Raw genomic sequence first — 23,417 nt, 5'->3', positions numbered from 1 at the left:
CGGTCTGAGATTCTCCCACAAGGGGAAACCTTTGCACAGTAATATAAAATTCTACATAGAATGTCCGATTTCTTAAGCGTTTGATGTATGCTGAAATTGGAATGGTTTTGTGTTTTTCTCTCCCAATTGGTTTGAAAGCAACAAGCTTTGGTGTGTCTAAAAGATTTTTTTTTAAAAGCTCATTAATTTCTAATCAAGTGATATTATTGTATTTTTGATATCTGGTAATTACAAGACAAAGATTTATTTTTTAAATTGCCAGGGGGGATATTATTAGCCCACTGAACTAGGTGGGATGCAAACCTTTGATTTCCTGATGGCGGGTTCAGATACAGGGATTAAGTCAGCGGTGGGTTTGGGGCATGTCAGGTCTCATACTGTCCTATGGCATGGAATCCCATGTGTAATATATTTGCATGCTATTAACATGCATGAGCATGATGCTTTTTGAAAATTAGACCCCATCTTCAAGATAAAGTCAACAGCGCATGAGAATCTCATTACACCCGGTTTGCTTTCACTTGAAGGTGGCATGCACAGTTACGTTCACGCAGTTGTGTCAGATCGGTTATTTTCCTTATTGACTTCTGTGTCACAAGGCAGGGGAGCAGAAGAATAACAATGTGCATGGAGGCTCAGGACTGGAAAGTGTGAGTCAGGGGGTTGGGGGTTCTAAGGTTGGTGTTCGAGTGCATGGCCAAGGGACATCAGAGGATGGGCTGGAGAGCATAGAGGTATTGAAGGGAGAAGGGTGTGGCATCCTAGCTGTGGTGGGTTGAGGCAGTGTTGAAACAGTCATTCAAGGTAAGAAAATGAGGGCCTAAAGGGTCAGCTATTGTTGGTTCATCTCTGGGTATTGGCTGACAGAGTTCTTATAGGGCTTTGAGCTCACTTGCAACATTTCAAATATTCCCACTGAACGTGATCTCAGACAATGTCCCATTACATTACGTTGAAGGGAGAGTTAGCTGAGTCTACAAGTTCAGCCCTGTCTCACCGAGTGGCGAGTAGAACATTGAACACTAAGATGAACACTCAATAAAGAGTGAACAAGAAAAATACAACATTGTTTCTTCCACAATAAATAAAATGTCTCTCACGCCCCTGTAATCATCAATGCATACAAACCACGAGGTGTGTCAACCATTTAGCTCTCTCACTAAGCCACTGTCAACAAATAATGATGTGAAGATGCCGGCGTTGGACTGGGGTAAACACAGTAAGAAGTCTCACAACACCAGGTTAAAGTCCAACAGGTTTATTTGGTAGCAAATACCATAAGCTTTTGGAGCACTGCTCCTTTGTCAGATGGAGTGGAAATGTGCTCTCAAACAGTGCACAGACACAGAAATCAAGTTACAGAATACGAATTAGAATGCGAATCTCTACAGCCAGCCAGGTCTTAAAAGTACATACAATGTGGGTACCTTTAAGACCTGGCTGGCTGTAGAGATTCGCATTCTAATTAGTATTCTGTAACTTGATTTCTGTGTCTGTGCACTGTTTGAGAGCACATTTCCACTCCATCTGACGAAGGAGCAGTGCTCTGAAAGCTTATGGTATTTGCTACCAAATAAACCTGTTGGACTTTAACCTGGTGTTGTGAGACTTCTTACAACAAATAATGATGCACACATGAATAAAGTGAAACAAATATAACATGAATTATTCACAAGTATCAGTTAAATTCAACATAACACCCATGCCACCTTTGTGCTATGAATAGGTCTCAGAGTTAATAGTAATGGAGTTGGGCAGAAAGATTTTGGGTGTGAACCTCCCTGTTTGTCCAGGAGGCTACTTTAGAGCCCGCCAGTAGCTGCAGTTTTGTAATCTAACAGCATGTCTCAATGTTGAATAGCTGCCCCCACTGTGGAATCATATGTGTTTTCCATGCACAGCACTGCCACTTTAACTTTTAATTGTAATTGCATGGGAAACGAGAAAAAGTAAGAGAGTGGAAGTGATGCACACTTTAGGTTTCATAATCGGGAATGGTGATCTGCTCATTTTTACTTAGTTCTTGATGGATATCTTTCTTGCTTAGTTACTTTTGTGTCAGGCAGTTATCTTGTTGACAGGAAGTCAAACTTTATTTAATCTTGACTAATTGCCAAACCTTCTCCCCACTCAACCCCATAATTACACCCTTCAATGTTCTTTAAGCATGGGCCTCTGAGCACAGTAAGCTTCTGGTTTCCTAAATGTTGCACATTAATAATGAATTTGTAATTGTCATTGATATTATCTCAAAGTGTCCAAGGACTGCCAAACACTGTGTTACCTAATGTATTATTTATACAACAAAAGTGTGACTTAACTGAGATACATACGATTGGTGGTAGTTTCATTTGTGTTTCATATTTAAATCTACTATTTCCATAATTTTAAATGAAATTATTCCAAGAGTTGTATATTAGAATATTCAGAGAAAGACTGTTGGATCAGTAATTCCTATGGTTTGGCAATTATTATCTATAATGGATGTTATCTTTCTTGACTTCCAAAAGGCCTTTGACAAGGTGCCTCACGGGAGACTGCTGAGTAAAATAAGGGCCCATGGTATTCGAGGCAAGGTACTAACATGGATTGACGATTGGCTGTCAGACAGAAGGCAGAGAGTTGGGATAAAAGGTTCTTTCTCAGAATGGCAACCGGTGACAAGTGGTGTCCCGCAGGGTTCAGTGTTGGGGCCACAGCTGTTCTCTTTATATATTAATGATCTAGATGACGGGACTGGGGGCATTCTGGCCAAGTTTGCCGATGATACAAAGATAGGTGGAGGGGCAGGTAGTATTGAGGAGGTGGGGAGGCTGCAGAAAGATTTAGACAGTTTAGGAGAGTGGTCCAAGAAGTGGCTGATGAAATTCAACGTGGGCAAGTGCGAGGTCGTACACTTTGGAAAAAAGAATAGAGGCATGGACTATTTTCTAAACGGTGACAAAATTCATAATGCTAAAGTGCAAAGGGACTTGGGAGTCCTAGTCCAGGATTCTCTAAAGGTAAACTTGCAGGTTGAGTCCGTAATTAAGAAAGCAAATGTAATGTTGTCATTTATCTCAAGAGGCTTGGAATACAAAAGCAGGGATGTACTTCTGAGGCTTTATAAAGCACTGGTTAGGCCCCATTTGGAGTACTGTGAGCAATTTTGGGCCCCACACCTCAGGAAGGACATACTGGCACTGGAGCGGGTCCAGCGGAGATTCACACGGATGATCCCAGGAATGGTAGGCCTGACATACGATGAACGTCTGAGGATCGTGGGATTATATTCATTGGAGTTTAGGAGGTTGAGGGGAGATCTGATAGAAACTTACAAGATAATGAACGGCTTAGATAGGATGGACGTAGGGAAGTTGTTTCCATTAACAGGGGAGACTAGGACGCGGGGGCACAGCCTTAGAATAAAAGGGAGTCACTTTAGAACAGAGATGAGGAGAAATTTCTTCAGCCAGAGAGTGGTGGGTCTGTGGAATTCATTGCCACAGAGGGCTGTGGAGGCCGAGACGTTGAGCGTCTTCAAGACAGAAATTGATAAATTCTTGATTTCTCGAGGAATTAAGGGCTATGGGGAGAGAGCGGGTAAATGGAGTTGAAATCAACCATGATTGAATGGTGGAGTGGACTCGATGGGCCGAATGGCCTTACTTCCGCCCCTATGTCTTATGGTCTTATTATTCCGTTACCAGAACCCATTCAAGAATCACCAACGATTTTTGAACATTTTTCAAAAGCATTGTGCAGAAATCTAAAATCCTAATGACAGGCACATGCCCCAAACATTTCTAAGCCGAGTCATTCATATTTCTAATACATTTTATATAGAAGAAGAATATGAAAAGAGTGAATTATACTCAATGTACACAATCGCACTCTGGAAGTATAACTATCTATCTCCTGCTAAACCATTACCTCAACACACAAACACAGATTAGCAATGGACAAAACATTTAGGCACGATCTTACCACCATTTATGCAACGCTCTCACTGCAGCGAAGATGGAGATTTTGGCGACAAGCCAAATCTCCATTCACTACAGTGGGATAGGAAAATCCCGCTGGCATGAACGGTCAGAAAATTCTGGCCACAGAGTCCCTCACTGTAGCGGTGAACTTTAGAAGGTAGACATTAAGTAAATGATAAAGTTCACAGGGTCTTGAGGCTGTCAATCTGGAGTTTACTCATGTGAAGACGGTCCCGGTGGATGTCTAGAAGTTTTCACCAATGGGACTTTGCTATGGAGGAGATATATGGCTGGGTCAACTCTTCTGGTCTCAGCTTTGCAAGTCCAAATGCAACTAAGTTAATTCAGATGAGGATTTAATAGCTGTATGTTGCTAGCCCCACAAAATTTCAAAAAGATAGGGTAAAAAAAATAGAGAAACCCAATTAGGTTAGACTTCATTTCTCATATTATTCCCCAACAAGACTGACATCAAAACCAGCAGGTCCAAAATTCCGAGTCCTTTTCCTCTACCATGTGATTTTCAGCAAGTTACTCATCTTCGCCTTTCTTCAGTTTTTTTCCCTCCCATCCATTAGTGTAATTGCAGTTTTAAAAAAAACAGATCCTCCTCAAGTACTATTCAGGTCAAGTGATTTATTGAAAGGGGCCTGCATGTTGACAGTTCGGAGATGAATTTATGATCCTTTAAGAAGAAACTCCAAGTTTGTATCCAAGAGTCCAGATAATGCAATGTCCTTCGACATTTTGAAAGCAAAAGTTTGTCTTGAAAAATATGATTCTGACAGTACATTATAAGAGTGTTAGATAATTTGTTCAATGTGACCAGGAAGGATTTATCATGGAAGTGTAGTTCACAGGGTGTGGCTGTTGCTGGTTAGGCCAGCACATATTGCCAATCCCAAGTTGCCGTTGAAAAGATGGTGGTGAGCCATCTTCCTAAGCATCAGCAATCTATGTGGTATGAGAAGGGAGTTTCAGATTTTGACCCAGAGATAGTGAAGGGACGGCAATATAATTTCAAATCAAGATGGTGTGAGGTATGGGGAAAAATGTGCAGATAGTGATGTTCCAGGTGTTATCTGCCCTTGTCTTTCTAGATGGTGGTCATGGGTTTGGGAGGCGTTTTTAAAGAAGACTTGATAAGTTGCTGCAAGGCATCTTGGAGATGGCACACACTGCTGCCAGTGTACATTGCTGGTGGAGGGAATTAAAGTTTAGGGTGGTAGATGAATGCTAATAAAATGGGTTGCATTGTCCTCGCTGATGTTGGGTTTGATGCGCGTTATCATACACGAGGCTAGATGCTCAGGAAATAAAGGCTTTTATTTGCTGTAACGAAGCAGCCAACAATTATATACACGATCCCAGACTGAGGGGTCCCAGCCAGAGCAGGGACCTTTATACCTCTCCCAGGAGGCGGAGCCCGACTGGGATGTACCACAACACTACAATACAAAGGTGTAACAACCCCACCCTAACCCCAACAGCAACAAGTAGCACAACCCATCCCTAACCCAACAGTAACATATGTACATCCTTGTAGTACTGGCCAGACCCTGGCTCAGTACTATCCAGTGGGAACCAACGATGGTTCACCACAGGGTTTATTGAGTGTTGTTGGAGATTCATTCATCTAGTAGAGTATACATAACACTCTTGATGTATGCCTTGGAGATGGTGAACAGGACTTGGGGAATCATGAAGTGAGTTACTCACTGCAGAATTCCCAGCCTCTGACCTGCTCTTGTAGCCACAGTATTTCGTTGGTCCAGTGCAGTTTCTGGTCAATGGCAACCCCTAGAATGTTGATCATGATGGTAATGTTGTTGAATGTCAAGGGGAGATTGTGAGATTCTCATCTCGTTGCAGATAGTCTTTGCCTGGCACTTTTGCAGTGTGAATGTTACTTGCCAGTTATCAACTGAATGCTGTTTCGGCCTTGCTGCCTTTGAACACCAACTGCTTCAATATCTGAGGAATAACGAATGGTGCTGAACAATATGCAATCATCAGAGAATATCCCCACTTCTGACCTTAGACAGAGGAAAGATCATTGATGCAGCAGTGGAAGATGGTTGAGCCTAAGTCTTTGGAAAGACTTGTCCTTTGCCTCCCTGAACAACTCCTGCAGCAATGTCATGGAACTGAGATGATTGACCTCCAACAACCACAACCATCTTCCTTTATGTGAGGTATGACTCCAACTAGCAGAGAACATTTCCTTCATTCCTATGGACTTTAATTTGGTGAGCGCTCCTTGATGCCACACTTAGTCAATTGTTGCCTTATTTTTAAGGGCAATTACTCTCACCTCACCCCTTGAATTTGGTTCTTCTGTGCATGTTTGAACTAAGGCTGTAATAAGGTCAGGAGTTGAGTGGCCCTGCTGGAACCCAAACTGAGCGTCCATGCACAGGTTATTGTTGAGTAAATGCCTCTGAATAGCATTGTTGATGACACCTTCCATCACTTTCATAGAATTCCTACATTGAATCATAGAATGCCTACAGAGCAGAAGGAGGCCATTTGGCCCATCGATTCTGCACCGACTCTGTGAAACAGCATCTTACCCAGGCCCATCCCACCCTGCGCCCTATCCCCATAAACCTTAATCCCACTAACCTACATATCTTGGAATGATAAAGGGGAATTTAGCACGGCCAATCCACCTAATCTGCACAGCTTTGGACTGTGGGAGGAAACGGGAGCATCCAGAGGAAACCCATGCAGACATGGGGAGAACATGCAATCTCCACACAGCCACCTGCCCAAGGCCGGAATTAAACCCAGGTCCACGGCTGAGAATCAGCAGTGCTAACCACTGTGCCACCGTGCCACCTTTCACTGACAATTGAGAGTAGGCTTAAAGGGTGGTAATTGGTTTGGTTTGATTTGTCCTGCGTTTTGTGGACAGGATGAAGCTGGGCAGATACCATTATTGTAACAGTACTGGAACAGTTTGGCGAGGGGCATCGCAAGTTCTGGAGCACAAGTCTTCGGCCTTCTTGTCGGAATAGTCAGGGCCCGTTGCCTTTGCAGTATCCAGTGCCTTCAGCTTTTCTTGATATCACATGGAGTGAAGCAAATGACCTGAAGATTGGCATCTGTGATGTTGGAAACCTCGGGAAGAGGCCAAGATGGATCATCCACTTGGCACTACTGGCCGAAGATGGTTGCAAATGCCTTGATGGTTGCCTTATCTTTTGTACTGATGTGCTGGGCTCCTCCATCACTGAGGATGGGGATATTTGTGGAGCCTCCTCCTCCAAGCATCCAGTTAATTTGCAATTTTGTCATGTGTCCATCCACAATTTGCCTGCTAATTCAGGTTTACCTCATGTTAATTCTGCATGTTAGAGTTTAAGTTGGATAGTTTGCTTTGTTGTCTCATATATAGTAAAGTTCTTCTGCTTGTTTATAACAATGGAATCTTGTGGCTTTATTCTCTGAGGAGTAACTACGATTTTAAATTGTATCTACATAACAACAAAAGCTACTGGTCCCTAACCAGATCACAATAGTGGTGATTGCTTTTTGGATGTTCCTGTGAAAATATTTTGTCAGGGAATTGGATTAATATTGAATTGCATGGCTAATAAGTTTCTAACACTAATCTGACTTTGCCAATAATGGAGAAGATCCATGAAGACCAACCATACAAAAACAGGGTACATGAGGCTGAGAACCGTGCTGACCTGGTCTGACCAATGTTGTCAGATGCAGCTGGTTTGGGCTTCTTGAGTGGTTTGGAGCCCTGTGCAATTGCCCAGGTTGCACAGCCTTTCCATTACTCCTGGATAGGTGGAGATGCATGGGCTGGCGAGTGAATGAATTGCAAATCAATAGCTGCTTTTTCAGTGGAATTGCAACCATCCAGGTAAATTGAGAAGATTGCAGCATACTCCTGATTTGTAACTTTTAAGCAGCTGGGGAGTCAGAAGATGAATCACTTTCCTTAGAATACCCAATTTGATATTCTTTGTGCTCGACTGCACTGTGCAAAGTACAGTGCTGGCCCTTTGATTGCTCACCTTGGCATTTAGAGTGCACTCTGGCATTTTCTTCACACAAAAGCCTGATTTCCTTATATTTTGGAAGAGCAGGCCATCACTTAAAGGTACAGACACCCCATAAATCAACAGTGATAATTAGTAAAAAGTGCAGGATTTATGTTTTAATTTATCAGTGTCATTTAAATCATTTTCTAAATCATTTGTTCATTCCTAAACAAAGTCTTGCACCCCGCAAGCCTGCAATGGTTGCATATCTCATGTTCAACATTGGTTTAATGTGACAGTAACATAGCGTTAGCAGTTTGAGAGCTCCAGGAGAAATGCGAAGAGCCGAACATGGATCTCATCACCATGTTTGTTGACCTCACCAAGACCTCAAACAGAGGCAAGCATTAGAATATGGAGAAATTTGGTTTCCCTGAGAAATTCATTACAATGGATTGACAATTCCATGAACGCATGCTCACGCATGTCCTGGATAATAGTGAGTCTTCTTGATCCATTCCCAGTCATTAATGGAGTTCAACCAGGCTACATGTTAGCCCCAACCCTCTTCAGCATTTTTTGTTTCAGGCATGTCCTCTGGTGCCTGTCACAATGGTGACCCTGGAATCAAAATCAAATATCATATGGATGGACACTGCTCAATCTCAGACAACTCTGGACAAAGACCAAGGTTTCCAAGAATGTAGTCTGCAATTACCTGTCTGCCGATTGCTTTGCACTGGCTCCCGGTTCAGAGCGAGAAATGCAATGTAGCATAGACATGCTCGCCAATGCATGTGAAAGCTTTGGCGTTTAGCAGCCTGCTCCAGCAGGGATCTATCTTGAACCCAAGGTTTCAGTCCTTGACCCAACTCTGTTAGCAGTGGTAAGTTCATTTATCTTGGCTGCGCACTCTCTCAAGCTGTCTATATTAATGACGATACACATGCAAGAACTGCCAAAGCCAGTGTACCTTTTGGCTGACTTCAAGTCTCCATCTGGGAACAGAGATGAGTAAGTCTGCCTACCAAATTAAAAGTCTATAGAGCAATAGTAATGCCCACTCTGCTGTATTCATGCAAGACTCACTTCCACTTGAATTGCCTTCGGAAACTTCTAAAGGCTTAAGAGATTAGCTGACACTGAGGCGCTCACCTGAGCTGGCATGCCAAGCATCCACACCATATTGAGACAGTTCCATCTGAGTTGGGCTGGTCATGTAGCCAAATGCTAGACACTTCGTTAGCAAAGTGAATCTTCTATGCTGAGCTTTGGTCTGGGGTGTGCTCTCATTGTGGTCAAATTAAGCACTCTCAAGATGCTCTTCAAGGTTTCATTCAGGAGTTATGGTATTGACATCTGGTTCTGGAAAAAACTCACCCAGGATTGCTCAATCTGATGCAACCAAATAAAAACTTGTGCCTCCTTTGAAAGAAAGCATATCTCAGTGAGAGAGAGAAAGGCAAGTTTAGGAAATCCTGATCTGGCAACTCATCCAAAACTCTGAGGTATCCTAACCTACTTGCAACAGAAGCTTACAGACACAGGTCACTTGAGCTAGTCACCTGTGTACTTGCTGGAATATTTGCAAACACCCAGATGATGTACATGGTTCACCCTGAAGAACAAACCAGAAAAGTTGAATCACTGCAATGCTCATCTAAAAATCTTGTATACACTTGTCAATTCCTTTACATGAGATGTTTTTGTTTTAATTTTGAGCCACTCTAACAAACTGTTATCACCTTTTGCCTCTGTTGACTCCAATCTTCACCTGTTGGAATTTATGCACTCATTCACCTCTGATCATGTGTTCAAGTGAAAATCCTCTCTTTTGCCATTAACCTCCAAAAAGCACATCTCATGATACCTTTTCATTTCTACAAATCCTAAATCCACCCAAGTGCTGAATATTGAAACTTTTAAAACCTCTCTTTTGGAATGGGTACAATGAACACTTTGTCATAACATAGGAGACCCTTTCTCATCGATGATATCTCACCTCCCTCTCTATCACAATGATTTTCATTCCTATTTTTATCAGTCCTATTCAGGCCTATGCTCCATTCAACATTCCCTCTCATCCCATCTCAGATCCAAATATGACCTTCATTCCACCTCCCGAGATCCCCGCTGTGTTGAAATCATAACTCATCACAGTCGCCCAGTGCAAACCATTTTTTACTGTATCAAATCTGTGATTTAAAAAACAAACATTTGGGGCAGGATTTTCTGGCTGCGCTTGTCCTAAAACCAGAAAATCCCACCTGAGGTCAATAGACCTTGGCATGGTCTGCCACTCCCCACCCCCCTCCCCGCCCACTACGATTCCCATGGCAGGTGGGACGGGAATATTCCACCCTTGATGTCACCCAATCAAAGCACCCTGATCCTCTCTCTCAACCTTCAACTTGGCTGATATTCACTAGATGTTCAGTAGAATATCCATACACAGGAGTGGAGGATGTATGTGCTGTGTTTATCTGATCTAAAGGAAGTTGATGAATACAGTTTGGCGTCATCAGCAGAAGGATGAATGAGGTCGGCTAATGAATTGTGTGACTAATGTCAGAGCTCTGGGAAATCCTTGAGTTAACAGACGATGAGTCAGTAGAGACGTCAATTGCACTCCAAATAGAGCAATTTGAAAGGATTTGTGATAGAATTCTGCATTTTAGCCAGTTAATATATCTAATGAAAAGTACAAGGCAACTTTGAATAGGTCATTTAATATATGGGTACTAAAGCTAAGTTGATGAAGCCATGAGTTTCAACTCTCATCTTTTGTGTGCATTTACTGAATATACGTAACTTGGGTGAAATTTTAAGTTAGCTCCATGGCAACTGATTTTAATATTGTGTCTTGAGGGACAGACTTTAATTGCTCCTTGCAAATTCTTCAAGATGACTGCAGGTCACTTTTGAAAAGATGTTTGGGGGGGACGGAAGGGGGTTGCAAATTGCATTAGAAAAATTAGAATCAATCTTCCAACACAAAAGAAAGCTACCTGGCCCTTTGTGATTGTGCTGGCTTTCCAGAAAAAATAAATAAAATTAGCCCCATTCTTCTGCTCTTTCCCAAAGCACCTACTGGCCCTCCTGTCAGTTGAAACAGTTAATCCTTCTCTGCTTTGTCAAAACCCCTCATAATTTTGAACATGTCTATTCAATATCCATTTAACCTTCGGTGTTCTGAGAAAAACAATTCCAACTTTGCTCATTTCTTAAGATAACTGAAAACCCTCTTTACTGGTACCATTCTGATAAATTTCCTCTGTTCCTTCTATAAGTAATTCTTAAGCTTTGTTTATAAAATCAAGGGTCTGATGTGTAAATTTAACACACACATTCTGTCACCTTCAAAGATTAGTACACGGACATCATTTTGTGTCCCTGTTCCAGCACTCTTTCCCCCTTTAAAATTGTAAGATTTAGACCGGCATTTTCTGGGCCGTCACACTGATGGGATCTTCCGGTCCTGCCGACGGTGCACCCCTGCCGTGGGTTTCCTGCTGCCGAGGGTTGCATTCAATGGGAAACCCCATTGAAAATGGCTGGACTATAAGATCCTGCTGCTGGTGAGCCACCTCTGCCACCATGAAACACATGGCGGGTTGCGGAGAAAGTTCCACCCTTAGTTTGGACTGACTTGAGTCAACTTTCCTTTGAAAGTACATCAAATCATCATTCTCTGCCATAGTTTTTATTTGCCAAGTATTGCAAAGCCTTGTATCAAACATGGCTTGATTTATTTACTGGCTGGAAACCACCGATTTAATTTCGAAGAATGAAACAGTAGCTGCTAAGATGGCCACTGAGTGTCAGGTGACTTTTGTAATTTCTGCACACTCAGAGTTACCTTAAGTTTCTGTACAGTTAATTAAATGACCATGGTTGGGTGCACTTTCTTGAGTACTGCAGTTGATACCACTTGTGGAATTTATTTCTCCAATTGTTTCCATATTTGCCAACATTCAAAATCCACGATATCCCAGAATCACTGGCCGGAACACTACCACCTCGCCTGCACTGGAATTAGCGTGGGTGAGGCTCCGACAATGGAAATCTCCGTTGACCTCGGGCAGGAATTTCCGCTCTCGCCTGAGCGAGGCTGTAAAACCCCATCCATTGCCTCTGAGCTTGATTCTTCACAAAGAAAGCTGCAGAGAAACCAGTTGATCATAAACAGGTGTGAGCAGGCATGGAAGATGGAGGGGAAGGTGCCCCAACTCTGAAGGGGCCTTCAGATTGAGGCACCCCACCACATTTCCCATCCAAGTTGGAGAAAAGTTTTTTTCTCTGTTTCCCAACTGAATTGCTCCGCTCCCACCAGCCTGAAAATTTGGGCTGGGCAGGAAAGGCCATTAAATGGCCACTTAAAGGCCTTCATAGGTGAAAGGAGAGAAAAGGTGAATCTATCCTCCGCCTACCCTGCAAATATGAGCAAAGCCCATCCGCCCGAGCTCAAGAAGTTCATGGACAAGAAACTGTCACCTTAGACTGAATGGAAGGAGACATGTACAAGGAATTCTGCATGGCTTTGACCCCTTCATGAATCTTGTTGTGGATGAATCTGTTGAGATGGCAGCCAGGAGCCAGCAAAATAATGTTGGCATGGTGATCATCAGAGGGAACACAATTATAATGCTTGAAGCCTTAGAACGAGTATAGTGGAGACAGCTCTAGTCCTGAAAACATGGCAAGAACAGTGCAAAGTCAACACATGCATCTTTTTGAAGCCTAGAATTTTGTCCATTGTTTTTCTTGTAGAAGATGGCAATCTGTTAATGAGGTGCAAGCTGCCATTTTTGTGCACAGATTATTAGTACTTTGGGAACCGATACAATATTATATACGTTACTGTGTGAAAAAAAAGGTGAAAGGGCAGGTTTTCCATACAAGGCCTTGCCCACTGAATTGTGTGATTGTTTTAGGGTTGGGACAGCCAAGTTCCTTGGTGGAATCCCTTGCATTCAATTTTACGTTCTCTCCATCTTCTGTCTCAAAACCTAGATTTGAATGGGGCGGGGGGGGGGGGGGGTGTAAAATTCTACCCAAGGAGTGGGAAAAGGGGGGAGCCAGTTTATCCCTCCTCACATGGTTGTAATGCAGGTCCACTTTTTATCATGAGCCTCAGACCTGTTGCTCTTCTCATTGTTTACTACATTTCCAAGTATTATGTCATCATGTTCCACACCTTATGGGGCAGCACGGTGGCACAGTGGTTAGCACTGCTGCCTCATAGTGCCAGGGACCCGTATTCAATTCCCGGCTTGGGTCACTGTCTGTGCAGAGTCTGCACGTTCTCCCTGTGTCCGCATGGGTTTCCTCCAGGTGCTCCGGTTTCCTCCCACAGTCTGAAAGCCATGCTGGTCAGTTGCATTGGCCATCGTAAATTCTCCCTCCGTGTACTTGAACAGGTGCTGGAGTGCACCTGAACAGGCACCAGAGTCTGGTAACTAGGGGATTTTCACAGTAACTTCATTGTGTATTCAATGTAAGCCTAATTGTGACACTAATAAATAAATTTTAAAGTGTAGTTTATTAATAAACTTTAAGAAGAGCAATGGTTCTAAGACTGACTGTGGCAAATCTACACATTCCCCTTTATTATGAAAAAGAACCGTTCACTGTTACTTGCTTATTTTTGTCTTCCAGCCAATTTCACATAAACAATAGCACAGCCCCTTTAATCCTCATTGGCTTTAATTTTCATAACAAGCCAATTATGTGCCACCTTATCAAATGTTTCTTGAAACTCCAGATGATCTAATTCAACATCCTCATAATAGTTCTAATTAGCATTCATGAAATGAGGATATTTATAGCAATTTAAATACGCTAGTGGAACAATATTAACATACTTTATATGATCTGAACCTTTTGTGTATATACTTACAATATTTCACTATTAGCCTTGGCATTCTCTTCAGATATAAGCTTGTACATTAAAAGCTTTTAAAATATTGAAGCTACAGACATTGACAGGAGGTTGGCATTTTTAAAAAGTTCTTACTTATTACAACAAATTCATCTTTCAAGAGACCTTTAAAATAATTAGAAAATTAGTTATCATTCAACAAAATAATTATATACGCATCCATGTAAATAGCCACTACTGAGTGGGGCATTAGGATGGGTGAATCTATTTCTTAGATTCCCTGATGTAAAAACTAACATTTTAAGGTGAGGTTTTACATTTGATTTAATCTGTGTCCTGGGGATTTTACAATAGTTTTTCAGAGAACTAAACCAGTGACACACAAAGCATAATGGCCATGGCAAAATCTACAGAACCTCTCCTAAGTTATATAATACTTGTTCATGGGAAAAACATGTGATAGATACATGGAAAACGATACACAGTTTATTCTGCAATCTGCTGCTGGGCAGCGTTGATTTATTTACCTGTTCACAAATGTGATCTATGATTTTATATAAGTATCCATACCTTCGCCACATGTAAGCGAGGTATGAAGGCGAACATTGACACTGACAACTGGGAAACAGTCATTGATGGACATGATCTCTGGAGGCTGACCGTTTGGTCGGGCATTGGCAGAGGCGAGGCCAAACGAAAAGCTCAACTGGCTGAGACGAGGTCTCAGAGCAAAACAGGGGTCAGCAAATTGTGCATCTTCTCAGTCTTCCTTTGTAACAAGTATCGCGGATACTGTCGTGATTGAGTGAGGGTCCTGAGGAACACCACACAATGCTTAAAATCTTGGTGCAAACTATCGCCTTATTTGAAAGAAGGTTGCCACCAGATTCTTAACATTTCTTATGATTTGTGCTTTCTTTTGCTTTTTCTCTCAAAAAGATGGGATTTGTTTTCATGGATGCGAGTTACCCTCCAGTACCATGCATAACTAGCCCATAATAAGGTGTGAGTCTAGACAATGTGTTGCAACAAAGAACTTAACAATGTCACACAGCACTGAACTCAATTGTATCCTCATTAAATGTCCAAGTGCATTTCCAATAAAAGTCACTGCGTAGTAATCCAGGGAATTCACCCCAGTTGTTAAGTCTGAACCCACACTTTTCTTCATTCACTTACAGGGTGCCTCCCTGGATGAAGTTTTGTTATTTTCATTTAAGGTCTCTTGAAGAATCCAACTCATGTCTACATTCTTGTGGTTAGATGCTCCTAACTCTACTTTAGAAATTGGTCATCATTCTGGACTCTTGAAGAGGAGGTGGGAACTGACTGCAACAAATAAACCAAGACTATTTAAGGAAGTTTAAAGTTTATTTATTAGTGTCACAAGTAGGCTTACATTAACACTGCAATGAAGTTACTGTGAAAATCCCCAAGTTGCCACACTCCAGCGCCTGTTCGGGTACACTGAGGGAGAATTTAGCATGACCAATGCACCTAACCAGCATGTCTTTGGGACTGTGGGAGGAAACTGGAGCCCACACAGACACGGGGAGAATATGCAAACTCCACACAGACAGTCACCTGAGGCCAGAATTGAACCTGGGTCCCTGGCGCTGTGAGGCAGCAGTGCTTACCACTGTGCCATTGTGCCACCGTGCCGCCCTAACATGCATAGGAAGATTGCTTCTCTATCCAACCTTTTTTCTCTCTTAGTCATGGTAACTCTCTGGTTGAAAACAGCATTATGGAAAATATCCAGATATCAAGGTTGGTGACTTCTCCAAGCAGTTGCCTCCCATTGTTTCAGCAGGATGAAATGAATACTCAAATGTGGCTTGAAGTTTGGATTGTACCAATGTATTCAACGATAGAACTGCAGAATTCTGGATGTAGAAATGAGTTTTGAGGGTAACACAAAATGAGGCATCCAAAGATTCCATAACAAACCCTTCATTGTCCTTGATGGTTAAACTAATAAAGAATGTGGTTAGCTGGAAAATAATTGTCCCTTTACAAACAAAGTAGTATTTGGTTCTGTGGACATCAAACCATCCTTGTCTTGAGTGGTTCTGCAAATTGATTTGATTTGATTTATTATTATCACATGTATTAGCATACAGAGAAAAGTATTGTTTCTTGCACGCTATACAGACAGAGCATACCATTCATAGAAAAGGAAACAAGTCGGGAAAAAGATACAAAAGTCAGAGGTCACGTACTAACTGACTCAAGAACAGCATCTTCCCTGCTGCCATCAGACTTTTGAATGGACCTATCTTGCATTAAGTTGATCTTTCTCTAAACCCTAGCTATGACTGTAACACTACATTCTGCTCTCATCAGCACCTCAGCTCAAACTAACTCAGCTGAAAAAAAAACTGAGTTTAACTTGGTGCATTCCAACTTCTAACTAAATACATCTCTTGTATGTTGGTAAGTAATTGAAAAAATGGGATCAAATGTTTGTATATTTATGATAGTTTAAGGCATAATTTAACAACATTTCTTTTGTTTGATGTACTGATTATTATTGGTAAATAGCTCAAATGGGTTCAGGGCTTACATGTTCATACCTCCTGACACTTCAATTACTATGTTAGATTTTAACAGCTTTCTCAGCAGTATGGGAAATATAATTAGTGAAACTCAAATGGGCAAGATGAAAATGTGGCATGAAATTATGACAGGCATTTACATTTTTAGCATCATCTTTTACACTGTACAGCTGTTTAATGCTTTACAGGAACAGTAATGGAGATGGTTTGAAAACAAATAGTCAGAAACCGTTACTCTCTATTTTGGTTCAATGCAATCATTTCCTTAGAAGGTGTGGCAGAGAAATTTGTCACCTAGTTTTACATTTGTCACCATTTGAGTTTGTTGCATTTCAAAAATGTAGTATTTGTACCATCTGATATTACATTCTTTAAATCTTTTCTTTTGTCAATGCCATAAAACCCCTGAAAGATTTGAACCACATATCATAGGATCATAGAATCATGAAAAGAGACGATTTAGTCCATCTTGCCTGTGTCAGCTCTTTGAATGAGTTATCCAATTAATTTCGCTGCCTTGCATTGTCCCCGTAGCTCTGTATTTCTTTTTTCATTTTTCAAACATTTAGAAATCTTCTTTTGAAAGTGAGAATTGAATTTACTCCATCATTTCAGGTAGTGCAATCCAAATCATACCTACTCATATCTTACTGTTTGTTTTCTTCATGTCATCTCTGGTCCTTTTGTCAATTACCTTATTTCTGTCTTTTTACCTTCTGCCTTCAGAAACAATTTTTTGTTATTTATTGTATCAAAGCCCTTAATGATTCTGAGTTCCTCTATTAAATCTCCCTTTAACCTCCTTAACCAACACCAGCTTTTCCGGTATCTCTATCTAACGGCCTTTCATCCCTGGCACCATACTAATTAAGGTCTGTTACTTCATCATAAATTTTAATTGTAGTTTCATTTGGTTGATCCAAGTAATTATCTACACAATTCATATCTTGATTTGAGTCAAACTGATGCATATTTTTGCTACATAACATTAGGAAGGAAATGTAAGCTTGAACCATTTAACCCTGCCAACTTGATGTATATTGTGAACAGGCAGTTAGAATTGCCTGAGAGGCTCTGCTGCCAAAGTCCTGCTCTCTTTAACTTCACCCTGTGTTGCTGAGCAAGCCTAAAAGGCAAGTATTAGATAGCAGAATAGGTAATTCGGTTTCTACCTTCACGAATGCTGCCTGACCAGCTGAATATTTCCAGAACATTGTATTTTTATTTCAGATTTCAAGCATCCATTGAATGTTGCTTTAATTCTTCAGTTAATCCTGGTGAAAGAGTTTTGCCCACTGCAATTGCATTGTCCAATTCACCAGCTGAGAAAAACCTCTGGTGTATTTGATCTTTATCTTTGGCTTTTTAATTTTGATTTGCTCATGTAAATCTAGAACAAATGAAATGCAAATTTATGCTGGGTGGTTTCAGTCATTGGCAGTGATGAACTCTTTATGACAAATAGTATAAATTGTAGACTGAGTTTGAACTGTGCCAATATATTTCTCAGTTGCGCTGGATCTAGAGTATTGGGTGATATTTGTAGATTAGGCATTGTTCTTTGAATTGTCGGACCTGTGTTTTGCTTGAATTGATAGGGTCTAAAGCTCTTGCAAAATGAGATCCAGCAGTTACAATGCACTTCCTAATGGGTTAAGCCTAATTTGCTCTAAATTGATGGTCTCAGTCAGAGCATCGCTGGTATGAGGAATGTGGAGAAAGGGAGAAGTTTGTTTTCCTTTTTGCCTGCATGTAATTTTTGTGAAACTGGAGCCTGGAAGAGAAATGTTCTATTATCCAGCATGATATCCAGTCCTGCATGAGTGAAGCATTCAATTAAAAAGGATTATGCAGCATGATAGACTCCTTTAAGCCATAGTTAGGCCATGAGACCAATGCAGAAAATGGGAAATATTCTCTGCATTGAAAATACTCATTTTAGCAGACGAAATAAAATAAAATACTTATTCAGTCAATTCAATAATAACTGTTTAGTCTCTCGAATTAGAACATTGAAAATGTATTCCAAATATGCAGTGGATTATTAACACCAAGCGATTCTATCTTGAGAGTCAATAAAGGCAAAGTATGGTAGATGCTGTAAGTCTGAAATAAAAACAAAAAATGCTGCAAAAAACTGAGCAGGTCTGGCACTTTTTTGCATTTTCTGTTTCTATCCCTAGAGACCTTTGTCATGTTAATATTGTATAATATCTCTTGTTTACACTATTTTTTCATAACCATCATGGGAATTGAATTTCTCCAGGGTCTCTGACATTTCACAGCTATGACTTTGGTTAAGTTTTGCTGAAACTTTATCTATGTGAGGAAAGGCATAGTGGGAACAAAAACCATAGAAATTTAGCTCTATCGATCGTCAGTGGCCGAGTATATGAAAACAGGGCATATTTCTGTTAAAGTTGTGTTATGAAGGAAGACATGTCAGGAGCAACACCAAACATACCTAAAAATGAGGTGTCAACTTGGTGAAGCTACAACTAGTTGCATGCCAAACAGCATATGCAGCAAGTAACAGACAGAGCTAGACAATTTCACAACCAACAGATCAGATCTAAGCTCTGCAGTCCTGCCACATCCAGCCGTGAATGGTGGTGGACAACTAAACAACTCACTAGAGGAGGAGGCTCCATAAATATCCTCCATAAATATGGTGGGGGAGCCCAGTACACCTGTGCAAAAGATAAGGCTGAAATATTCAGCCTTCAGCCAGAAGTTCCGAGTGGATAATCCATCTCTACCTCCTCCAGAGGTCGCCAGTATCACAGAAGTCAGTCCTCAGCCAATTCGATATCAAGAAATGGCTGAAGGCAATGGATAATGCAAAGACTATGGGCCCTGACAATATTCCAGAAATAGTACTGAAGACTTGTGCTCTGGAACTTGCCGTGCTCCGAGCCAAGCCCTTCCAGTACAGCTACAACAACGGCATCTACATGACAATGTGCAAAATTGCCCAGGTATGTCCCGTACACAACAAAATAGGACAAATCCCATCCGACCAATTACCACCCCATCAATCTACTCTCGACCATCAGCTAAGTGACGGAGAGAGTCATCAACAGCGCTATCAAATGGTATTTACTCAGCAATAAGCTGCTCACGGGTGGTCAGTTTGGGTTCTGCCAGGGTCACTCTACTCATCACCTCATTACAGCCTTGGTTCAAGTGTGGACAAAAGATCTGAATGCCTGAGATAGAGTGACTACCCTGGACATCAAAGCAGCACTCAACTGAGTACAGCATCAAGGAGCCCTAACAAAACTGTAGGCAGTGGGAATCAAAAGGAAAACTCTCCACTGGGTGGCACAGTGGTTAGCAATGATGTCTCTCAGCGCCAGGGACCCAGGTTCAATTCTGGCCTCGGGTGACTGTATGCATGGAGTTTGCATGTTCTCCCTGTATCAGCGTGGGTTTCTTCCGGGTCCTCCCACAGTCCGAAGTTGTGCAGATTAGGTTGATTGGCTATGCTGAATTATCTCTTAAAGTCAGGGGAATTAGCAGGGTAACATGTGGGGTTGCGGGGATAGGACCTGTGTGGGATTGTTGTTGGTGCAGACTTGATAGGCTGAATGGCCGCCTTCTGTACTGTGGGGATTCTATGGTTGGAGTCATACCTGGCACAAAAGAAGATGGCTGTTGTGGTTGGAGGTCAATCACCTCACTCCAGGACATCACTACCCTGAGGAATTACTGCAGTGTTTGAGGGCCAACCACTTGCTTCATCAATGACCTTCCTTCCATCGTAAGGATCATTGGCCACCTAAATGAGGTTATTGAACTTCTTGCAGAATTGCTTCTCGTGTCATCAGGGCTTCACTTCTCTCCTTCATAGCTATTGGTTTCCACTTCCTTCTAAGTGTATGGCTGAAGGCTTCATGGACTGATACAGGACATCACTCCTCCCTTCCACATCCTCCATCGAAGCCTCTTGTACAGCATCCTCAAACTTTGGTTCCTATTGTTTCCATGTTATGCTGTTATTCAACATTTCCCAGCTCCAATTTATGCCCTGCACCACTCTTAGTGTCTGCTCCGGCCACAATGTACCTCCTCCATAAACAGTGTGGGCTAGATTTAAGTTGTGATAGCCAGTGCACTTGATCAAACAACAGCATGGCGAGCATTTACTGGACACTGAAATCATTGAAATGGGCAGATGGCATGAAATTGGTGTGCAAACTGCTTGGTAATTATTAAGCAAGGATTAACCATGCATCATAATCCCCATGCCCAAATTTGGGATCGATGAAATATTGAGTTTGTACAGATTTACATCTGAAGTATGGCCATTTGAGTGAGAAAGCAGCATCGTATCTCATCAAAATCTAACATGGGACAGGTGACGGAAAAAAATTACTTTGCTAATTTCATTTGTAATATTTAGAACATAATTCTGATTTATGCCGACCTAACCAATAATCTCCTCTGTTGTGGGAAAAATCCACTAGTAGTCAGACTTCGAGATTCAGAAAATACGATTTATTAAACGGAGCTCCGTGGAGAAAAGCGCTATGTTCATAGAACACTTTTTCTCAATTGTATACCGGGAGCGGTTCAATTTTATACTCTTTACACAATGGGTTAGACCGGTGATTCGAAGATTATCACATTTACAAGTATTTAGCATTTCATGAATGGGTACATTTCCCCATATTTACAAGAATACAAACAGGTATAGACATTTAGCATTTTATGAATGGGTCTATCAATGGCTAGTTTCGTCTTGTGCGGGTGCTAATCGGTTCCCTCGCATTCATATTTCCCGCCTTCCTCTAGCATTAATCTAAGCTCTTTGTTGAGGGGTTTCCTTATCTTAAAGATGTTTCGATCCTTGGCTTTGGCTTCCTGAGGTGTTTGTTTGCTATGAGTCACTGTCTGTACTTTGTAAGTGGTTTGTCTGTCAGGATTCTGGCTTGACGTTATTTCTGAAAAGCGGGAGCCTGTGGCTGTTTTTCTGGCTTCTTTCCCAGTTAACCCTGTGTGTGCCAGGCAGCCATTTCAGAGTGTGCTTTCTTGTGCTGCCATTTTAAAGTGTGCCCCCCTTGTATTTTCCCCTTACATCCTCCAATTGTTAATGAGTGAAAAAATCCGAGAACATGTGAAATTTATTGCCCCGCTTTTATTTGCACCAACTTTTATACTCAATTGACTGAAAAAAAGTACGCCTAAATGATTGTTAAAGGATTGATCACTTTGGAAACTACAGAAGATTCAATCTTCATTTTGCTTTTATTTCTTGCACAGAATTACAAAGCAGTACTTGTGGAAACCCTGGTGTACCACATGGAGGCATTGTTCATGGCGCAAGCTTTGACGTTGGAGACAAGATCACATACTCCTGTGTGAATGGTTATATCCTCGATGGACATCCTCAACTCACCTGTTTGGCCAGCTCAGGGAATACTGCATCATGGGATTTTCCTGTTCCTATCTGCAAGGGTAAGTAAGATGAATTTTACGAATATTTCAATTTATTATTTGAGAAATTGCTGCTGTTTATTGCATTTTATGATATTTTGTTTTCATATCTTGAATTATTATCCTGTGAGTAAGTTCATTAAATTGAAGTAAATGTTCCCCTTGTTATAATGTAGCCAATGGCAAAAGGATGTGATGGTCAGCTGAGCAGCTAACCTCGTATAAACGGAAAGCAGATGGGGAATTTGTGTCGCCTGCGTGTTAGTGTAATGAAGTTTCTTTATTCAACCTTTTTCTTTGATCTACTTTCTGAAGTTAGTTCTTTTATTGCTTGTACCTGAAGATCTTTACTGCCAGATGAACATCCCTTAGAACTTCAAACAGTTTGGTAGATGTTGGCTACGTGATTAAAATATTGAATTTGAATCCCAAATCTACACCCCAGAATTTATTGCTGAGATTACAGTGCTTTTGTTTTGGATGGATTGTTTCATTTTATAGTATGATAAGTTGTACATATGATATCAGGGACTGTAACTCAAGATTAGCCCTTGCCAACAGAACAAGGGGGCACTGAAAATTTAATATTGAAAACATGTATTCAAGGTTTGTTTACTATGATTTGATATGAGCGCTATTAATCGTCTGAATTGTAAAATAAACTCCAAATTTAGATGAGGTTTAGAATTTTATTGATGAATTGTTGATACTCTGATTTCTCATGATTTAGAAGTAAAATACTGCAATTTCAGTAAGTTATTAAGTTGTGTTCTACATGGTCTGATTGAACTGGATATGTAGAAACAAAATAATTTAAATTTTAGAATCACTAGAGATTTTTAAATAAGTTCCAACTGTGAGGCCCTTGGACATTAAACTGTTACAATCAATTTTTCAATTCTGCTTCAAATCTGTGGAATCAGATTCTTTTCCCATCTATTAAAGTAAATTATTTCAGGGGTGAAATTTTTGATTTGCTTTTGCATTCTCATTTCTGGGAACCATCCCTACATTCATCCAGGATACACTGAAACAGAATAAATTTATCTCAGTGATATGGTTGTCATTAATGTTTTAGTAATATGTTGCTAGAATAGTGAAAAAGAAGGTAAGGAAAGAGGAGAATTGTTGTTGGATTATTTCATAGCTGGGACCCAGTGAACTGTAAGACTGTGGTTATCAGCTCAAATCATACACTTGGTCTGCTAAACCTAAACCCAATTTTGGGCTATTGTAATACACGCGTCAGGTATCCAGGTCTGTCAACAAAAAGGTACTTTTCATTATAATGGAGAATATTTCCGGTCTTTTGTTAATAGCATCAGAGGGAAGAATAATTTATTATCTCCATAATTTCTGAATGTATACTGTAATGTGGGATTGTGCACAGTGGTCTCAATGTCAGGAATCCTTCATGAAAGTACAATGCCAAACAGAGGAGAAAAAATTGTATCTCTTCCGTTTGTTAATTGCAATTTAGCCATTTGTAATATTTGTGTACTCTTTGAAATAGAATGCCAACCAGAGCCAACATTAAATTGTGTGTCACCAAAGCTGTCATTGAACCAATGAC

At 41.0% G+C, this 23,417-nt stretch overlaps 1 protein-coding gene and 1 pseudogene across 1 annotated transcript in view; both read left to right on the top strand.

Annotated features, from left to right (window-relative positions):
• Positions 1-23,417, top strand: part of csmd3b (CUB and Sushi multiple domains 3b) — a 1,683,329-nt gene that overhangs the window by 509,267 nt on the left and 1,150,645 nt on the right. Inside the window, exon 4 of the mRNA XM_078215503.1 lies at positions 21,671-21,865. Coding sequence (XP_078071629.1) covers positions 21,671-21,865 — 195 coding nt within the window. The remainder of the gene's footprint in view (positions 1-21,670; positions 21,866-23,417) is intronic.
• On the top strand, positions 12,406-12,637 carry LOC144496137 (small nuclear ribonucleoprotein G pseudogene; annotated as a pseudogene).

This window comes from Mustelus asterias, chromosome 7, assembly GCF_964213995.1.
Source record: "Mustelus asterias chromosome 7, sMusAst1.hap1.1, whole genome shotgun sequence".
Lineage (NCBI taxonomy): Eukaryota > Metazoa > Chordata > Chondrichthyes > Carcharhiniformes > Triakidae > Mustelus > Mustelus asterias.
Note: the sequence above shows the minus strand (reverse complement) of the source record. Positions and strands in the feature narration are given on the sequence as shown.